The sequence below is a fragment of the Trachypithecus francoisi genome, unplaced genomic scaffold (assembly GCF_009764315.1).
Source record: "Trachypithecus francoisi isolate TF-2019V2 unplaced genomic scaffold, Tfra_2.0 Lachesis_group6, whole genome shotgun sequence".
Lineage (NCBI taxonomy): Eukaryota > Metazoa > Chordata > Mammalia > Primates > Cercopithecidae > Trachypithecus > Trachypithecus francoisi.
This window is the reverse complement of record NW_022681471.1, coordinates 107,278,478-107,299,445: the sequence shown is the minus strand read 5'-3', so window position 1 is coordinate 107,299,445 and position 20,968 is coordinate 107,278,478. Positions and strand designations below refer to the sequence as shown.

Below are 20,968 nucleotides of genomic sequence, written 5' to 3'. Positions count from 1 at the left end.
GACGTGCTGTAGAGCAAGGCAAGAAAGGAAAAAAAAAAAAAAAAAGAAATGATGTTCCATAACACAGACATTTGGGAAAGGGATGGAAAGAAATGACAGTGGGTATAGCGGAGTGCTTTTAAAATTGATAGAGAGCATGGTGGGTTACAAAAGCAATTCAGTGATTTTCAATCAGCATTAAAAAAAATGATATGCCATTGAATAAAAGTACAGAATGCATACTGTGGAAGGACAAATATTGTATGGAAAGTTTTTCTATATATATGTATATTAGATGTATATAACATGTATTTACATATGTAACAATTGTAACTACAAATGTTCCCCGCACACACACACTCGAGCCTGGGTTTGTTTTGTAAACTGTTTCGCAGTGTGCGTCTTGGTTCCAAGTTTGAAAGCCCTTAGAACACAGGATCCAGAAGCATCCGGGCAAGGTAAATTCAAGGTCAAGGGAGTCCCTTTTCTGTCCCCTGCCATCCAAAGCAGTTAATGGAGGGAGAGGAAATGGCGTGTGGGGGAGGACACCGCAGAGTGAGGCCAAACGAGGAGCAAGGGCGCGTCAAGACTGGGTGGTGCCGGGCGCCTTCTGCCTGAATGGTCGATTGAGGAACTTGGGGAGGTTGATTTTGGGTGTTTTCGTTAAATACTAAACCGAAAGAACTTCCGCGTTTCTTGTCCCTGAAAAGCTCGCAACAGTGAAGGATTCGCGTTACTCCTTGAGGTGACCCTGTAGGGGGTCAGTTCCAGCCAAAGGAATGATTACGATTATTACCAGGGGTCAGACGCAGGGAGGTGGGCGGGGCGTGGGAAACGCGGGAAGGCCGGGCAGGTTGACACAGAGACTCACGTCGTGCTGTGCACAGCCCACCGGAGGGAACAAGCAGTTCTACACACTTCGGGACCCCTATCGAGGCGAGCCCCTGGACACGAGTGGAAGTGCGCTCTTTTCGCCGGCCAGGAGCGCTGTCTGCCAAAGGGCAGGACTCGTCTCCGCCCCAAGCCAAGCAGCTGGAAGGCTCGGCTGTCGACTCGCCGGGCCCCCACGTGACCTACTGCGCGGGCCACCGCCTCCACCGCGCCCAGGCCCCGCCCCCGTGACGTCTCTTCGCCCTCCGCTTGTCCGAGCGTTCGACTCTTTTGCGTTTGCTGATTGGCTAGCCCAGGTGACAGCGCCCACCCCACCCCCCTGACACGCCCCTGGAGCCTTGGAGAACGCGGTGGGGGGCGGGGCCTGAGCCGGAGGGGCGGGGTGAGAAGGCTGCGCGCGGGTAAAGGGGCCGCCTCGAGCGCGGTCCGAGCGTTCAGCGGACGCGCGCGGCCTCGCTCTTTGGACTCGTCACCCGCCCCTCCCCCTCCCGCCGCCGTCACCCAGGAAACCGGCAGCAATCGCCGGCCGACCTGAAGCTGGTTTCATGGCAGCCTCAAAGAAGGCAGTTTTAGGGCCATTGGTGGGGGCGGTGGACCAGGGCACCAGTTCGACGCGCTTTTTGGTGAGCCCGGGGTGACATTTGAAGAGGCGCTGAGCCGGGGCGGGAGTCGGGGGACGGAGGGGGTGGCTGTTGTGTCCCCATCCCGCGTCTCTCGGACCCGGGATCCCGGCCGCTGGGCAAAGGAGGGAGGCCGGAACGGGACCTGCCACACTGGGGGTGACCCACCCAGGCCTGGGGGACCTCGGCCTCTCATGACCCCCACGGCCGAGTTCAATAGCTGCAGTTTTGGTGGCGGAGCTGGGTCAGCTACTAATGGGGTGACCCTTCCCCCAGAGGGAGCAGGGACTCTCTGAGCATCCGCTTAGAGCGGCCGGCTTGCAGGAGGGGACAGGTGGCCACAATGACGGCTACCGCGGTCTTCCCTAGGAGCATTTGGCCTGCGAGACACAGGACGTCCTTGGATGGGGGGAAAGCTGTGTCACGGCTGTGGTAGCTAACACAGCGTCCTTTCCAGCAGTAGAACGAATAAAGTATTGGAGTGATGATGCGTTGTCATCCTCTCCCACAGAAATTGCAGAGGGTTGAATACTGGGGAGGGTGGCAGAACAAATTAGGAAACAGTCACACTACACTGCTTTTGCCAGAATCTTTATTTAATTCCGAAGACTCGCAAATTTCAGTTCTGAGACTTTGCCCATTACAAACAAATGATTGTCCTTACTGTGCTTCACAGCATAAAGCGAGACGGAAATTCTGTTTCTCTTTTTATTTACCATGTGTGACAGCACAGTTTTACCGCAAAAGATCGCTATTTAAGTGACTCTGCTGATTAATTTTTGTGCAATTAGGAAACTTGCTCTTAAAGTGACCTAGCACTGAGTTCAGTAAGATAATTTAAAAGTAATTGAGGCCGGGCGCGGTGGCTCACACGTGTAATCCCAACACTTTGGGAGGCTGAGGCGGGTCGATTACCTGAGGTCAGGAGTTCCGAGACCAGCTTGGCCAACCTGGCATAATAAAAATTAGCTGGGCGTGGTGGCGGGCGCCTGTAATCCTAGCTACTCGGGAGGCTGAGGCAGGAGAATCACTTGAACCCGGGAGGCGGAGGTTGCACTGAGCGAACATCGCACAACTGCATTCCAGCCTCGGCAACAGAGGGAGACTCTGTCTCAAAAAAAAAAAAATAATAATAATAATAAATAAAAATAAATAAATAAATAAATAATGGTAATTAAATGAATGCCTGCTGATAAAAGCCCATGCTTTCAATGGATATTTGACTAACTTAGCAAGTTGATGTAAATATTTAGTGATTATTTAGCTCTTCACTTTACCGCAAATCATGTTTTCTTGCATTATTTAGTATGTATATATCTATACATATATACACTTATGTGTATATACATATGCATTATACATACAGTGTATATATTTTTTCAAAGTTCTGTCAAAGCTGGCACTTGACTAAAAACTGCATTTGTGCTTTGATCCTTACATATCTTTTTTTGTCTAAAGTGAGAAGCTTTCAGTCTAATTTTGGTTTGAATCTTATTTAATGACTTACCCTAGTTTGAGCTGCCAAGCGTAGTTCCACTGTCTCTTGCACTGTTTATCTTTTGATCACCCAGGGCAGGTTTCACTTTGTCTTATATTCCTAGAAATGTTTATAAAGTAATCCTGAATCATAAGTAAGAAAGTCTGCTTAACTGGATTTGATTAATACATAATATACACGATCATCATCATCTTCCCACTTAAGAAAGACCATTAAGACATGTGCCAACTAACTGTGGGTTGATGTTTAAAGCCATATTCAAGAATTGCCCACACAAATGCCTGCAGGGACCAGGCAGGTAGAAGGGGGAAAGCAGACTAGAGAGATATCCAGGCCAAGGGGACAGCTAGTAGCTGCCAAGCAGGAACGCAAGCCCAGTGCTGCCAGATCATCAGATTAAAAGCAGGTAGTCTAGAGTTTTCAATGAAATCTTTCAATTCTTAAATGTTGGCAATTAGTTTATAAAGCACTGTGGGGGCCAAACCAAGCATGGCAGATGTTCTCAAGTTTATACAGCCTTTGCTTAATATGAAAATGGGTAAAATATTTCATAACTTTGTAGGCTTCCTTTAGGAGTCAGTTTGAACTGTCCATGCCTTATTTTTGACTCTCCATGCCTTCTTTTTGACTCTTCATTATTGCTGTCCATGTAGCCCAGCAATCTTCTTTATCCACTGCAGGTTATTCTTGGTCCCTCAGGTTTTGTTGCCCAAAAGACATCTTTCTACATCAATGAAGAAGGACTTGATCAACTTCATATTGCCACAATTAATTGTTCAGTGTGTAACATGAACAACATGAGCCTTCAAAAATTGGCTCCTGTTTACTGGGCTCTGTGAGGCCTGGTCTCATTGCATGTAAGCTAAGATGCAAATTCAGAAGATTCTCATCCTGCTTAGAGAATGATGTATAAAAGTTGATCAATAAAATTGTCCGCTCCTTGAGAAACAACTGTGAAAGAATGCTCTAGAGGCAAATAAAAAACCTTAGAGATCCTGTGTGAAATAGTGAAAAACTTGGGAATGGTTTAGCAAGGTGTTTTTTCCTTTGTTTATGAGGAAAGAAGTTGCTAAACCACTCCCTGCAAAATACAGATAAAAGATTTGCTGAATAAGTGCTTCAATCATAAGGTGATTCCGGGAGTTATTCCAGTCATATTACTCCATGTTGTAATTATGACTGAAAAATAATTGCTTACCTGTCAGGAAAGAATACAGTGGATAAGAACTGTCATAAGGAAGCTTATAAAATTAAAGATATTTAAGTAATTTCCTGACTATTATTCATTAAATTTGCATATTTAACTTGACTTTCCTGAGACCAATAACCTCTGCAAGCTTTCTTCTTTTTTCTCGGTTAGCAATATTAGCTTTCTCCCATAAGAAGAAAAGACTTTATCTGAGCTCTCTCATCCCAGGGAAATGCCTCCACCTCTATCCGCCATATCTGCTTCTCTACCTCTAAATAGTGGCTTAACTGCCACCTTTTAGTGTAAGTCTTCCTCAAACCGTTATTCAGAATTTCCCCCCCTTCCTATAGCACTTTAAAAAATACTACTTTTTTTTTTTTTTTGAGACGGAGTCTCGCTCTGTCACCCAGGCTGGAGTGCAGTGGCCAGATCTCAGCTCACTGCAAGCTCCGCCTCCCAGGTTTACGCCATTCTCCTGCCTCAGCCTCCCGAGTAGCTGGGACTACAGGCGCCCGCCACCTCGCCCGGCTAGTTTTTTGTATTTTTTAGTAGAGACGGGGTTTCACCGTGTTAGCCAGGATGGTCTCGATCACCTGACCCTGTGATCCGCCCGCCTCGGCCTCCCAAAGTGCTGGGATTACAGGCTTGAGCCACCGCGCCCGGCCTAAAAAATGCTTCTATTAATAGCTCTTATTACACTCCCCCTTGTATTATAATTGTATACCTGCTGTACTTGGGAGCAGGGACCTCCTTTTAAGCTATATGTTGACCAAGATGTTTTATGAAATACAAAGCTGAACAGCACTTAAAGACTGTTCAGAGTGTTTTATACGTGTTTATTGAGTAGATTTTTATTTCTCTTTAATAAGTTAACTGAATTTTTTTATCTTTTATTATTTTTATTAGTTTTTGAGACGGAATCTCACACTGTAGCCCAGTCTGGAGTGCCGTGGCATCATCTTGGCTTACTACAGCCTCTGCCTCCCAGGCTCAAGCGATTCTTCTGCCTCAGCCTCCTGAGTAGCTGGGATTACAGGCATGCGCCACCATGCCGGGCTAATTTTTATATTTTTAGTAGAGACGGCGTTTCACCGTGTTGGTCAGCTGGTCTCGAACTCCTGACCTCGTGTTCCACCCACCTCAGCCTCCCAAAGTGCTGGGATTACAGGCGTGAGCCACCGTGCCTGGCCAAGTTAACTGAATTTTAATTCTGGTTTTCTTTCTTACCTCTTAAAACTTTCTTGGGTACATTTGGTTACTTAATGCCTTACATTTTAGTGGTAGACATACGATAGAACATGTTCATTTCCTCATCAAATTGTCGAGTAATTAATCTTGGGACCCCATGCATATGCTTTGTACAAGCGGAAAATTTCCAACTTATCTGATAGGAAAGTGAATTGGGGTTGGCACATGGTAACTCAGATTGCAGAGTAGGAACTTCTTGGAAAGAGAATTAGTGTAACAGGAGCCATTTCTTTGTAAGACAAAAGTTTCAGCTTAAACAATCAACTTCCTTCTTTAATTTGGTAACTTAAGTTTTTCCCCGCTATGATGATTTTTTAAAAGACTTGTAGTATGTTGTGGCTTGAAATGTGTCAGGTACTATGTTGAGGACTTTTCCAGCATTATCTCATTTAATCCTCATAACTCTGTGATGTAGATAGTATTAGTAAGCTTCTTTACACAGGTGATTAGACTGTGGCTGAGGATTGCGCCCAAGGTCACAGAGTAACTGGTAGAGCAAGGATTCAAGTCCAGGTCTGTTATAATCTGAAACCAGTCCTCCTGACTACTGCCTTGGGTTCCTCAGCTGTCTAGAGTACTGCAGAGGGGAGATGAGAGAAGGGGGAGGCCACCTTCTCACCTATTAATCAAGTGTCAGTTCTGATTATCATCACAAATGAATGAATCTTCACCATGACAAACATACTTATAAATTGGTTTTGCAATCTATAAAAAATATTGCATTTGAATGAATACTGTGGGTTATGATCATCTTGTGACTCAAATTTAGTGGGTCCTAGGCAGGGCTCAGGTGTGTCACTGTGGATAATGGTTGCGTAATCATTTTGTTTCAACAGACAATACATATAAAGAATGACTAGAATTGTAGCTCAGTGTTTGTTTTGGCAGGAAGCATTCCCTTGGCCCCAGCTGTCCCATCATACTTAGAGATCTCATAAGGCTTACAGATGGATTTCCTCTTTCCTTCATTTGTTTATTCTTTTTTTTTTTTATTCAACACATATTTATTAAGCACTCATTATGGGCCAAGGACTAATGAACAATAAATTCGGCAAAACTGATTTGGCTCACAACTGGAATGAGGCCACTCTTGTGATAACTAGAGTTGTGATTCTTTTTTTTTTTTTTTCCTGAGACGGAGTCTCGCTCTATTGCCCAGGCTGGAGTGCAGCGGCATGATCTCAGCTCACTGCAACCTCCGCCTCCCAGGTTCAAGCAATTCTCCTGCCTCAGCCTACTGAGTAGCTAGGATTACAGGTGTGTGCTACCACAGCTGGCTAATTTTTTTGTATTTTTAGTAGAGACGGGGTTTCACCATGTTGGCCAGGCTGGCCTTGAAATCCTGACCTCATGATCCGCCTCCCTTGGCCTCCCAAAGTGCTGGGATTACAGGCATGAGCCACCGCACCCGGCCAAGTTGTGGTTCTTTTGTTGTTTCTTTCTTTCCCCACTACATTTGCTTGTTTCCTTGCCCGTCACATTACACAAGTACCAGGAATACGTTCTCAACAGAGAGCTGCCACCCACTCTTGTCTTCTTGTCTGTCACAAGACTAAGTGGTAAGAGCTTTCAGTTTTGAGCTTTTTGAGGGATAGAACCATGTCCTTTTTCTTCCCCAAAGCCTGACACAGCATCTGGCATGTGGTAGACACACGGTACATGAATCAACATTAGAGCAAGGGACATACAAGGACTCAGGTGTGTTGACTGGAATGCTTGGATTAGAAGAATAGACAGATAAAACTTGAGGCATCTTGGAAAAAGTCAAAATCAGAAACTATAGCTGTATTTGATGTATGTATATGCCATTTACTACAATTTCTTTCTTTCTTTCTTTCTTTTTTCTTTTTGAGACAGAGTTTTGCTCTTGTTGCCCAGGCTGGAGTGCAATGGTGCGATCTCAGCTCACCGCAACCTCCGCCTCCCAGGTTCAAACGATTCTCCTGCCTTAGCCTCCCCGAGTAGCTGGGATTATAGGCATGTGCCACCACGTCCAGCTAATTTTTTATATTTTTAGTAGAGATGGGGTTTCTCCATGTTGGTCAGGCTGGTCTCGAACTCTCAACCTCAGGTGATCTACCCGCCCTGGCTTCCCAAAGTGCTAGGATTACAGGTGTGAGCCACTGCGCTCGGCCAATTTCATTTTTAAGAAAAACATAATTTCATTTGCTATGTTTTCTTTACTTCTGTGGCTTGTTGGAAGATGCCTTTTCTGGTCAAATTTGGCATGGAACATATTTGTGGTTAATATTTTTATTTTCAATCACTCACATTTATGTAGTATCATGGTGTTCTCAAGAGGGAGTTTACATTTCTGAATAATGTCTTATCACATTTTAGTGTGTCGGCCAGGCGCGGTGGCTCAAGCCTGTAATCCCAGCACTTTGGGAGGCTGAGACGGACGGATCACTAGGTCAGGAGATCGAGACCATCCTGGCTAACACAGTGAAACCCCGTCTCTACTAAAAAATACAAAAAAAACTAGCCGGGCGAGGTGGCGGGCGCCTGTAGTCCCAGCTACTCGGAGGCTGAGGCAGGAGAATAGCGTGAACCCGGGAGGCGGAGCTTGCAGTGAGCTGAGATCCGTCCACTGCACTCCAGCCTGGGCGACAGAGCGAGACTCCGTCTCAAAAAAAAAAAAAAAAAAAAAAGTTTAGTGTGTCATAAAAGAGTAGGCTAGGCTAGTGGGGAATCACATGGGGAGGGAAATGAATGTGCACATTTATGATAGGACAGATGAATTAGTCATAGGATGAGTGAGGTAAGCCTATGGGGCAGTTACTTAGTAAAGAGAGCATTTCGGCGCCCCACAACTCTCCTTCTTATAAGGCAGAAAATACATATGTTGTTTCAGAAGCTAATTTAAATTTTTTTTTTGTTTTTGAGACAGAGTCTTGCTCTGTTGCCCAGGCTGGAGCACAGTGGCATGATCTCAGCTTACTGCAACCTCCACCTCCTGAGTTCAAGTGATTTTCCCACCTCAGCCTCCCTAGTAGCTGGGATTATAGGTGTGTACCACCACACCCAGCTAATTTTTGTATTGTTAGTGGAGATGGGGTTTTACCATGTTGGCCAGGCTGGTCTTGAACTCCTGACCTCAGATGATCCACCCGCCTCAGCCTTCCAAAGTGCTGGGATTACAGGCGTGAGCCACCGGGCCCAGCCAAACATTTTTTTATAAAAACAATTTTCCTTGTTTTTTCAGTTTTTAATTATTCTCCTCCTCCAAATCTGGAATTGAGTCATAGTTTGTGCATAGAGCTGAATATAGACCTGGAGACTTCCAATTCTAATACTACCACTTATGGGTAATAATAATAATAATAATAACGTAGCAGTAGTAGCAGCAGTGACAGTAGTGGTTACATGTTTCAAGTGTATACTGTGTCTGCACTGAGCTAAATTCTCATCCTATGTTCACTTTCCTTGTTTCTTCCTTTTTAAATTGCCCTTCACCCGAAACAAAATCTGGAATTGAGACATGATTTGGGTTTAGAGATGAATATAGGACTGGCTTCCTATGTTCATTATTCAGAATTAGTGATTTCTAATCCTTTTTTTTTTTTTTTTTTTTTTTTTGAGACGGAGTCTCGCTCTGCCACCCAGGCTGGAGTGCAGTGGCCGGATCTCAGCTCACTGCAAGCTCCACCTCCCGGGTTTACGCCATTCTCCTGCCTCAGCCTCCCGAGTAGCTGGGACTACAGGCGCCTGCCTCGTCGCCCGGCTAGTTTTTTTTTTGTATTTTTCAGTAGAGACAGGTTTCACCGTATTAGCCAGGATGGTCTCGATCTCCTGACCTCGTGATCCGCCCGTCTCGGCCTCCCAAAGTGCTGGGATTACAGGCTTGAGCCACCGCGCCCGGCCTCTAATCCTTATTCTGTCATCTATTAGTGGTGGTGGGAGTAGTAATTGTAATGATAGTAATTATAAAATTAGTAGCGGTAGTAACCTTTTGGATGTATGCTCTGCCTATTCTATGCTAAATACTCTTCATTAATTACTTTAGTATCCTTTTACAAACGGAAAACATAGAGGCTCAGAAGAAAATGTCAAATAGCTGATGTGGGCAGGGCTGGAGCTTGATGTCCCCCAGCTCTCTGTGCTTCCGGGGTCTGTGTGTGCTCTTTGCCTCGACATCACACCAAGCATGACGTTCTCAACTACCTTTCTGGCCCACACAAAAGTCTGAGAACGAATCTGTTTTTTTCCTTTCTTCTTTTTTTTTTACGAGACAGAGTCTCGCTCTGTTACCAGACTGGAGTGCAGTGGCATGATCTCGGCTCACTGCACCCTCCGCCTCCTGGGTTCAATTGATTCTTCTGCCTCAGCCTCCTGAGTAGCTGGGATTACAGGTGCACGCCACCACGCCTGAAAAATTTTTGTTGGTCAGGATGGTCTCAATCTCTTGACCTCATGATCTGCCTGCCTCAGCCTCCCAAAGTGCTGGGATTACAGGCATGAGCCACAGTGCCCAGCCTGGATCTTTTTCTTTAAGCTTATGACCTAAAATAGAAGCAACTGATCACTGGATATCTCCACTTCAATGCCCAAGCAACACCTCAAACACACATTATCTAAAACAAAATTTGCAATCTCCTATGCGTTCCTATCCTGAAACTACTGCTCCTACCCTATTCCTTGTCTGGTAAACACTGCCTACTCAGTTGCACTGACCTGTAACTTCTCCTCCCTGAGTGTTGCTCTTTTTCCTGCTTGTACCTCCTGAATTAAGTATCTCTCTGCATTTGCACTTCACTTCTGTCAACCTCATCGCAGCTGCCCTCCTAGTGGAGGCCTCTGTATGTCTCACCTGAACTGCAGACACATTGCAACTGCTTTTCCTGTCCCAGCCTTGCCTCCCTCTAATCCTTTCTCATCAGCAAGTACTACGCACCCTCGCCCACCTGTACATCCTGCACTCCTATGCCCACTGTGCCGCATGGACTCCCTCTGTTCAACCTGAAGTCTTAGTTTAGAAGTTACCACTTCTGAGAGCCCTTCTCGGACCCTCAATTCTGGGTTACCTGTCCTTTCTCCTCTTCATAGCTCTGACAGCCCTATGTGAGGCAGAGGTTGCAGTGAGCTGAGATTGTGCCACTACACTTCAGCCTGGGTGACAGAGCCAGACCCTGTCTCAAACAAACATCCCCCCAAAAAACCAAATGACCAGGCTAGACATTGTGTAAAGCAAACGATACAGCCACTGCTATCTTTAATTGACAATGATTTCTGAAATCTACTTGAAAAAATCAGACTAGCATTCTTGCCTCTGGGCACTGTGTTTTAATGTGGAGTTAATTACCCTGTACCATAGAGTCTTGTGGAAACATCATTAGCCTTCTTTGTACATTTGTCCATCTGCAGACAAATGAATGGCCAGAAGGCTTCATATGAACCTAGATATATAAGGAAAAAATTACTCTAGAACTTCATGTCCACTACAATAGCCACTGGCCACATGTGGCTACTGATTACTTTAAATATGACTAGTCTGAATTGAGTAGACTATAAGTGTAAAATATATACAAGATTTCAAAGACTTAGTAAAAACAAATCATTAATATTTTATATCTATCACATGTCAAAACAAGTTTATAGATATTGGCTTAAATGTGTTATTAAAATTAATTTCGTATGTTTCTTTTTACTTTTTTAATGAGACAACTTAAAGTTAGTATGTGGCTTGCATTTTTGATTTGGGTTATATTTCTATTGGACAGGCTACACTAAGGTGGTGTCAATCTCCTAAGTTTCAGAGCTTTAATGAAGTCGGGAGGTTTAGGCTCCATCCCGGTACATCCAAATGTTGTTTGATTGGATGGCTTCATGGTCTAATACAGCAAATAGAATTTACCAAAATCCTTCTGTTTTCTGTGTCTCTTCCAAAGATCCATGAATTCATTTTTAGCATAAGGGCCCTGATGTTGCCCTAATTAAAACTAGGAGGTGATGGAAGAGGGGTCTCACTCCATTCAGAGCCCCACAGGTCTACTATTGAGGTTTTTATGAATTCAGCCAGCAAAAAGGGACACCTTGTCTCCCTCCCTCCCTCCCTCCTTTCTTTCTTTCCCTCTCCTCTCCTCTCCTTTCCTCTCCTTTCCTCTCCTTTCCTTTCCTTTCTTTTTTTTTTTTTTTGACGGAGTCTTGCTCTGTCACGCAGGCTGGAGTACACTGGCGTGATCTCGGCTCACTGCAAGCTCTGCCTCCCGGGTTCACGCCATTTTCCTGCCTCAGCCTCCTGAGTAGCTGGGACTACAGGTGCCCACCACCACGCCCGGCTAATTTTTAGTATTTTTAGTAGAGACGGGGTTTCACCGTGTTAGCCAGGATGGTCTCGATCTCCTGACCTCGTGATCCACCCACCTCGGCTTCCCAAAGTGCTGGGATTATAGGCGTGAGCCACTGCGCCTGGCCCCTTCCTTCCTTCCTTCCTTCCTTCCTTCCTTTCTTCCTTTCTTTCTTCTTCTTCTTTCTCTTTTTCTCTCTCTCTCTCTCTTTCCTTCTTTTTTTTTTTTTTTTTTTTTTTGAGACGGAGTCTTGCTCTGTCGCCCAGGCTGGAGTGCAGTGGCCAGATCTCAGCTCACTGCAAGCTCCGCCTCCCGGGTTCACGCCATTCTCCTGCCTCAGCCTCCCCAGTAGCTGGGACTACAGGCGCCCGCCACCTCGCCCGCTAGTTTTTTGTATTTTTAGTAGAGACGGGGTTTCACCTTGTTAGCCAGGATGGTCTCGATCTCCTGACCTCGTGATTCGCCCGTCTCGGCCTCCCAAAGTGCTGGGATTACAGGCTTGAGCCACCGCGCCCGGCCTTTCTTTCTTCTTTCTCAGAGTTTCGACTTATGTACTGGGCTGGAGTGCAATGGTGTGATGTTAGCTCATTGCAACCTCCGCCTCCTGGGTTCAAGTGATTCTCCTGCCTCAGCTTCCTGAGTAGCTGGGATTATAGGCATGTGCCACCACACCCAACAAATTTTTGTATTTTTAGTAGAGACAGGGTTTTGCCATGTTGGCCAGGCTGGTGTCAAACTCCTGACCTCAGGTCATCCACCTGCTTCAGCCTCCCAAAGTGCTGGGATTACAGGCATGAGCCACTGCGCCCAGCCAACACTTTGTTTCTTAACCTAGAGTCCTTTAGGGATTTGAGAGTAGCAGGGAGCAGCAGTAATATGAATAACAGTAATACAGCTGGAGTTTCCCATTGTGGTGAAGTTTTTCTGCACATAAGTGTTTCTCATTTTATGTGATAATTTTTGTCCTAATAAGTATATGTAATACACCATATTTTTTGGACAGTCAGCAATACTTATTGAGCACCAACTTTGTGCCCTAGTTCCTAGGGATACTTCAGTGAATAAAACAGGGCAAATGGAACTGGCTTCCTAGAGGCACACCCTAATGCTAATGGAGCTGGCATCCTAGAGACATGCCCTAATGTTGCCTTGTAAATCACAGGGCTATCACATGGTATATGATGTATGATGTGTCAAGTTAACCTTTGACTTGTAAGATATTTTATCTTCTCAAAGGACTTCAGAATTTGCTCTCTTGCTTTCATTATGTTTATTATTTCCTCCAGAAAAGAGGAAGGGAGTGTGTGTGATGCAGAAGGAGGAAGGCAGCAAGTCACAGACTCAATGCTTTTTATTTTCTTAGTCTGCATTGAACAGGTAATTTTCTCCCACAGGAAACCTAGGCATGGAAACACTTTACTAATTGGAAGTGACTTCACTGCTGTAATTAGAGTAATTTTGGAAGTTAATTTTAATCAAAATATGCATCTTATGTATATTTGAGATGTATGCATCTTATGTATATTACTTTAGTACTCAAATATAGATACTACAACATGGAAAACAATATATATGAAAAACTTGCATACAGCATCTTTTTTTTTTTTTTTTTCAGACAGAGTTTCATTCTTGTTGCCCAGGCTGGAGTGCAATGGTGTGACCTTGGCTCACCGCAGCCTCCGCCTCCAGGTCCTGGTTCAAGCAGTTCTCCTGCCTCAGCCTCCTGAGTAGCTGGGATTACAGGCATGCGCCACCACACCCAGCTAATTTTTGTATTTTTAGTAGAGACAAGGTTTCACCATGTTGGCCAGGCTGGTCTCGAGCTCCTGACCTTGTGATCCGCCCGCCTCAGCCTCCCAAAGTGCTGGGATTATAGGCCTGAGCCACCGCGCCCAGCAAAACTTGATATATTTTAAAAAGTGTTGCTTTTTAGTAGTGCTAAAATTGTAGAGGATTGTATAGCACTTCTTTGTTAGTTTTCATCCACTGGTTTTAATGTTTTATATCAAGGGTCAGCAATTTATGACAAGCATGTCACAGAGAGTCCTCAGCTGGATGGAGCCAAGTATATACTTATTCCTCTACTAACAAGGACTCTATTGCCTTTTTGTTTTTGTTTTTGTTTTTTGTTTTTTGAGACAGAGTTTTACTCTTGTCGCCCAGGGTGGAGCTCAATCTCAGCTCACTGCAACCTCCGTCTCCTAGGTGGGTTCAAGGGATTCTCCTGCCTCAGCCTCCTGAGTAGCTGGGATTACAGGCACCCACCACCACGCCTGGCTAATTTTTTGTATTTTTAGTAGAGATGGGGTTTCACCATGTTGGCCAGTCTGATCTCAAACTCCTGACTTTAAGTGATCTGCCTGCTTCAGCCTCCCAAAGTGCTGGGATTACAGGTGTAAACCACTGCATCTGGCCTTCTATTTCTCTTTTATAAGAGCTAGATGCATAGCCGCACTTCCCTTCAAAGGAATCTACACAGTACGCATCTGTGTGCTGAGTATCTGTGACCCTTTCTGTCTCCACATCCAAGATAAATGGAGTGGAACCTTACACCATTGCTATTAGGATTGTATCAGCTCTCTTTTATTATTCTTGGTTTTCCTATTCTGTAAAAGAAATCCATACTGTTAATTAATGTGTTAAATTTCCTACAACTAGAGAACCATTTTGGTTTTTAAGGAGTAGGGAATTGCCTCTTGATTTACCTTTATCTTCAATAGGTTTCTTTTTACCTAAAGAGAAGTTATTTCTGATGCTGCCTTATATCTTTTATGAATCCATATGAAAAGAAAGTCGAACATCTTATATGGCATTTCATCTCATTGGACTTTGTCTACCAGTGAACAAGAACTTCAGTTACTGAATAACTTTAAACATCCTTGATATCTGCCTGCATTTTTACCTTAATATTACAATATATTTTTCAGGTTTTCAATTCAAAAACAGCTGAACTACTTAGTCATCATCAAGTGGAAATAAAACAAGAGTTCCCAAGAGAAGGGTATGTTTCCTAATTCGATATGTAAAGACACATTATGTTTGTTAGTCCATCTCACCTGACTTGCCCTGTGGATTTGTAAAGTAAACTTGGTCAGAGATCCTCCTGAAAAGATTTGAGAGGTTGTTATTAGTCAAGAAAATATGCAATAACTTGGTATGTTTTACGTGTCAGAATTGATGGCTTAGGAATTCAGTTACCGCCAAGGAATGAATAATAAAGTAATAAAGCAAAAGAGTATTAAATATCAGAAATTTTACATTGACTTTGAAGTCATTGAGTTCTGTGTTCCTATTATTGTGCAAATGCTGCTTTGCTGATTTGAGTGTCAGGTTTGTTTTATAATAAAGGTATCTTTTTAAAAAAGTATTCACATATCTTAATATCTAATACTAAAATCACATTTTTGGGAATAGTATTCATATGTAGTAATTGTAATTAAATATAATGTTAAGTATATTATTTAAAATTTAATGATGTTTATGATAACCACTTTGAAAAACTGTGTTGCAGTTTATTGCAAAGCTAACCATACACCTGCAGCATTTCACTCTTAGGAATTTACCCAAGATGAATAAAAGCATATGCCCATAGAAGACTTGCACATGAATGTTTATAGCTACTTTATTAAAAGTAGCCCCAAAAGCCAGTCGCGGTGGCTCACGCCTGTAATTCCAGCACTTTGGGAGGCCGAGGTGGGCAGATCACGAGGTCAGGAGATCGAGACCATCCTGGGGAACACTGTGAAACCCCGTCTGTACTAAAAATACAAAAAAAATTAGCTGGGCGTGGTGGTGGGCGCCTGCAGTCTCAGCTACTCGGGAGGCTGAGGCAGGAGAATGGCATGAACCTGGGAGGCGGAGCTTGCAGTGAGCAGAGATCGCGCCACTGCACTCCAGTCTGGGAGACAGCGAGACTCCGTCTCAAAAAAGTAGCCCCAACTGGAAACCACCCAAATGTCTGTCATCAGTAGGATGGATAACAATGGAACACCATTTAGTAATTTTTACAAAGTGAACAGATACTTGCAACAACACGAGAGAATGTCACTGGAATTATGGAAAATGAAAAAGTTGGATACAAAAGAGTATATACTGCATGACTCCATTGATCTGAAATTTTATAATAGTTTAAACTAATCTAGGATGATAGGAATCAGAAAAGTGGTTGTCTGTGAGGTGTGTCATTCACTTGAAAGGAGCATGAAAGAACTTTCTGAGATGCTGGAAGTATTTTGTATCTTGACTGGGGTGTTGGTTAGATGGGTATTTCCACTTGTCAAAACTCAGCAAATTGTGCGCTTTAGATCTGTGCATTTCACTGTAAAGTTTACCTCAATTTAAGAAAGAGAAAAAAATTGATGTGTTTCCAAATTGTATTGTCTTCTTCACATGAAAAAAAAGTTCTATTTTTTAGAGTTCCTTTGTTTAATAATAAAAGTTATTGATGTGCTAGCAGCATTAGCATGACTGTCCACAAGACTGAGCCCAGTGCAATTTGTAAAGAAGATACCTGGGTCTTGGCTAGATGAAAATTATAAATACACAGAAGGAGACTGTGTTTTTAAAAATAAATTAGAGACGGCCAAGTGTGGTGGCTCACGCCTGTAATCCCAGCACTTTGGGAGGCTGAGGCAGGTGGATCACAAGGTCAGGAGATCGAGACCATCCTGGCTAACACGGTGAAACTCCGTCTCTACTAAAAATACAAAAAATTAGCTGGGCGTGGTGGCGGGCGCCTGTAGTCCCAGCTACTCGGGAGGCTGAGGCAGGAGAATGGCATGAACCTGGGAGGCGGAGCTTGCAGTGAGCCGAGATTGCGCTACTGCACTCCAGCCTGGGCGACAGAGCAAGACTCTGTCTCAAAATAAATAAATAAATAAACAAATAAATAAAATAAATGAAAATAATAAAATAAGTTCGAGACAGAATTCAAAGCCAAGGAAGGAAAGGAAAGAATTTAGTTAGGCCTGAGAAAGGCAGAGAAGAAAGTCAGTTGGAATTCCCTTGCTACTTCTGGATCCTATGGTAGAATCATTTTAGGTTGTATCATTTCTACTTTTGAACTTCCTCAAACTACCATATTTCTCCTAGGCTTCTCACCCTTCTCATTTACTATTAGCCTTTCATCCTTCTGAGGCCCTGGTACTTTACCAAAATTGTACTGAGATTGGGTCTAAGAACTTGGACCAATCACTTATCTACATGAAATAGTTAAAAGGAGTTTTAAATATCTCCCTAAATTCCAACAAAACATCTTGGGAAAAAAGTAGCAGAAAAGAATAGTATACTTATTTGACTTTTCGGAATTCCTTTTGCTTCCAATATATCATTCTCAATAATAATAAATATATTTCTGTCTACTTAGAAATAACCAGCGATTGGTGAAACATGCAGATAATTTATCAAAATTAGTTGAATCTGCAGGATATAAAGAAGGGGAACTAATTTCTTATTGGACTTGGAAAAATAATTTAAAATAGGTAGATATTTGCTGTTTGTGGCCTGCTATTGTGGCCTCCTTGAAAATGATTAATTACTATGTGGAGAATATTAAAATTGTAAGGAAATAGGCTTTTATTGAAATCGTTTCTTTAAAATGTGGAATGTAATTTGCTTTGCTTAATCTGATTTTCTTTAATGTATGCACCAGCCATACCCTCATAAGTTAACTTTTCTATAGAAAAAAGTTATATTTGTGTTGCTTTCTTACTGACTAACCAAATGCCTTCTTTTGTTCAAAGATGGGTGGAACAGGACCCTAAAGAAATTCTACATTCTGTCTATGAGTGTATAGAGAAAACATGTGAGAAACTTGGACAGCTCAATATTGATATTTCCAACATAAAAGGTATTTTAATAGAATATTTTACCCACATAATAAGACTCTCTCAATCAAATTCATTAATTTATTCTTTCAGCTTATAATTGAGTGTCTATGCATTGCCAAGCATTTCTGTAAGAACTTGAGGATACAACACTAAACAGGAAGGTTCAAGTTCTTGTCCTCATGGAGCTTTTATTTGGATGGGGGCAAGATAATAAGAACAGACAAATATAATTTCAAATACTAAAAAGTTCCATCCAAAAAATAAAAACCAAGTGGTATGGTGTGTTGTGCCTAGAAGGGCTTGCTTTAGATTAGGTGGCCAGGAAAAGCCTTTCTGAGGATGTGACACTTTTGCTGAGCTCTCAAAGGGCAAAAGGGGTCAGCCATGTGTCTAGAAGAGTGTTTGAGGGAAAGGATGCAGCATGTACAAGGCCCTGAAGTGGGAATAAGCCTGGGACATTTCCGGGTCAGAAAGAAGGCCAGCATGTCAAAAGAAGACTAAAAGTGTTGAACAGTGAGAGTGGGTAGGGTGTTTCTGTAGGAGATCAAATTGTGGAAGTGGGTCAGGCTTCATCAGCCATATTTAGGATTTTGGATGTTATTCTTAGTATCATAGGGAGCCATGAGAAAGTTTAAGCAAGGCGGCAATGGATGATTTGCAGTTTCAAGGCAACTTTCTGACTGCTGTGTGGAGAGTAGATGGTAAAGGCAAAAGTGTGGACACAGGGAGACCAGTGCGGAGGCTGCTATGGAAGTCCTGAGAGAGGATGGTGGCTTGACCAATAATGGTAGCAGTGGAGGTGGAGAGAAAGGGTCATAATTTGCTGATAGACTGGATGTTGCGGTAACAGAGAGAGTAGTGGGGTTGAGGGAAGAGATTGGTCAAAGGTGATGCTTGCATTTTTGCCAGATCTCCTGGATAGATGAGGATGCCTTTTGCTAAGGAGAGAAAGACTAGAGGAAGGAGTAGGTTGTGGGGAAGGGGTATTTGGAATCCAAACTCTTCACTTATAAAATTTCCCTAAAATAATTGCTTGAGAGTGTTAGATTGTTATGAATTTCTCTGTGAAGTCCTAGTAGTTTTTTTTTTTTTTTTTTTTTTTGAGACAGAGTCTCAATCTTGTCACCCAGGCTGGAGTGCAGTGGCACGATCTCGGCTCGCTGCAACTTCCACCTTCCAGGTTCAAGCAGTTCTCCTGCCTCAGCCTCTTGAGTAGCTGGGATCACAGGCACACACCACCATGCCCAGCTAATTTTTTTTTTTTGTATTTTTAGTAGAGACAGGGTTTCACCATGCTGGCCAGGCTGGTCTCGAACTCCTGACCTCGTGACCCGCCCTCCTCAGCCTCCCAAAGTGTTGGGATTACAGGCGTGAGCCACTGCGCCTGGTGAAGTCCTAGTAGTTTTAATTGAATATCTACGTTTGACTTTTCATCATTCATGTAGGGAAAAAAAATCCAGCCACCCAAGATTGATGTAATAGCATAAAAGGTGGAAGCATAATGTGGAAGTTTGCTGTCTACTTTATAGCCTCAAATTTTCCAGTTCACCATTCAAGGGCTCTTTTTTTCCTCCTTAGGTAGTTTGACTATAGATAGAGAGATCGTCAGTTGGTGGTGGTGGCTTGATTGCTATCATCTTGGCTTTGATACCATCACTCCTGAGCCTTTCCCCTGTTTGTATAAATTCAAACTCATTTAAAAAAAAAGACTACAAATCTGTAGAGTGCCTACTATGTGCCAGATGTGCTAAGGATACAATGGAGCTAATGCTTAAGTGCAGATAACATGTTAATCTGATAATCACAAATAAATGGAAATGCATAAAATAATAGAGTTATTTCTGTTATTGCAGATTTTTTAAAGTATAATTTGATATTTTATTAACAACTTTTAATATCGTGCACATATTAATCCTATCCTCCTTTTATCCCTACATCTAAGTGGAAGGGCTTCAACTTATTTTAGGGTTGCAGTCCTGAACTTTATGTTAATTGTGCATTAGTGATTGTTGTTGATCATTTCCTTAAGCTGTTCTTGCAGTTCTCACAGTCTAAACAGTGGGAACAAATAATAGGCAATCAGTAGCACACTCTTGTCAAAATTACCAAAGACATAGGTAATCCAGGCAGCTTAAAGCCATGTTTAGAATGTAGAGTCCAGGGTGATTGACCATGGCTTTGACATCATTCTACCTCCCTTACAGGTAAGGTAGGCTGTGATGTGTTGGCTTTCTGGACCCACTTGGGTGCTATTCCTTTTTCTCTTGTTTTTATGGTTTATGTGAAGATGACACACAACTCCTGCCCAAGTGACTTGTCTTCCACTTGCACTACCTGGTCTAAGAATTGAACAGGCAGCTTTTCTATACTCCTCTGTTTCTGGCCAGTGTGAAGTCCACATCTGAGCCAAAGTGACCCAGCACTTCCATCTGTACAACTACCATCCTCTGGCCACAGAAGAGAACATCCCACAAGCTCCTACATACCAGGCCAGTTGTACTATTATTTTTTCCCGGAAAATTTATCCAATTGGCATTGCCAAAGGCCAAGCTTTTGCTTGCCTGTATAGAACTCTAGATCACAAACTGTTAAAGCTGTAAAGGAGACCGGGTGCAGTGGCTCATGCCTGTAATCCCAGAACTTTGGGAGGCCGAAGTGGGTGGATCACGAGATCAGGAGTTTGAGACCAGCCTGTTCAACATGGTGAAACCCCGTCTCTACTGAAAATACAAAAATTAGCCAGGCGTGGTGGTGGGTGCCTGTAATCCCAGCTACTTGGGAGATTGAGGCAGGAGAATCGCTTGAACCTGGGAGGCAGAGGTTGTGGTGAGCTGAGATTGCCCCACTGTACTCCAGCCTGGGCAACAGAGCAAGACTTTGTCTCAAAAAAAAAACAAAACAAACAAACAAAAAAGGCTGGGCACACAGTGGCTCACGCGTGTAATACCAGCATGTCGGGAGGTCGAGGCAGGCGGATCACCTGAGGTCAGGAGTTCTTGACCAGCCTGGCCAACATGGTGTGAAACCCTGTCTCTACTAAAAATACAAAAAAGTAGCCGGGCATGGTGGCAAATACCTGTAATCCCAGCTACTAGGGAGGCTGAGGCAGGAGAATCTCTTGAACCTGGGAGGTAAAGGTTGAAGTGAGCCGAGATGGCGCCATTGCACTCCAGCTTGGGCAACAAGAGTGAAACTCCAACTCAAAAAAAAAAAACAAAGGAAAAACTGTAAAGGATCTTCAGTCAACTAGACCAGCTCCCTCTATCTGCAAATTAGGGAAGGGGACTTACTGCAGGTTATGTAGCTTTTTAATGGTGGATTAGCATTAAAGCACAGCTCTCCTGACTTCTAGACCAGTGTTCTTTATCCTGAGCCACACTGATGATAATCTCACAAACCACTTCTGTTTTTATTTCTTGTGTGGCAAG

General features: G+C 43.3%; 1 protein-coding gene across 1 annotated transcript in view; it reads left to right on the top strand.

Annotated features, from left to right (window-relative positions):
• The first annotated feature begins 1,227 nt into the window (after window positions 1-1,227).
• GK (glycerol kinase) overlaps window positions 1,228-20,968 on the top strand; it is an 81,557-nt gene continuing 61,816 nt past the window's right edge. Inside the window, 3 exon segments of the mRNA XM_033201839.1 lie at window positions 1,228-1,493; window positions 14,640-14,713; window positions 17,454-17,560. Coding sequence (XP_033057730.1) covers window positions 1,416-1,493; window positions 14,640-14,713; window positions 17,454-17,560 — 259 coding nt within the window. The 5' untranslated portion in view covers window positions 1,228-1,415.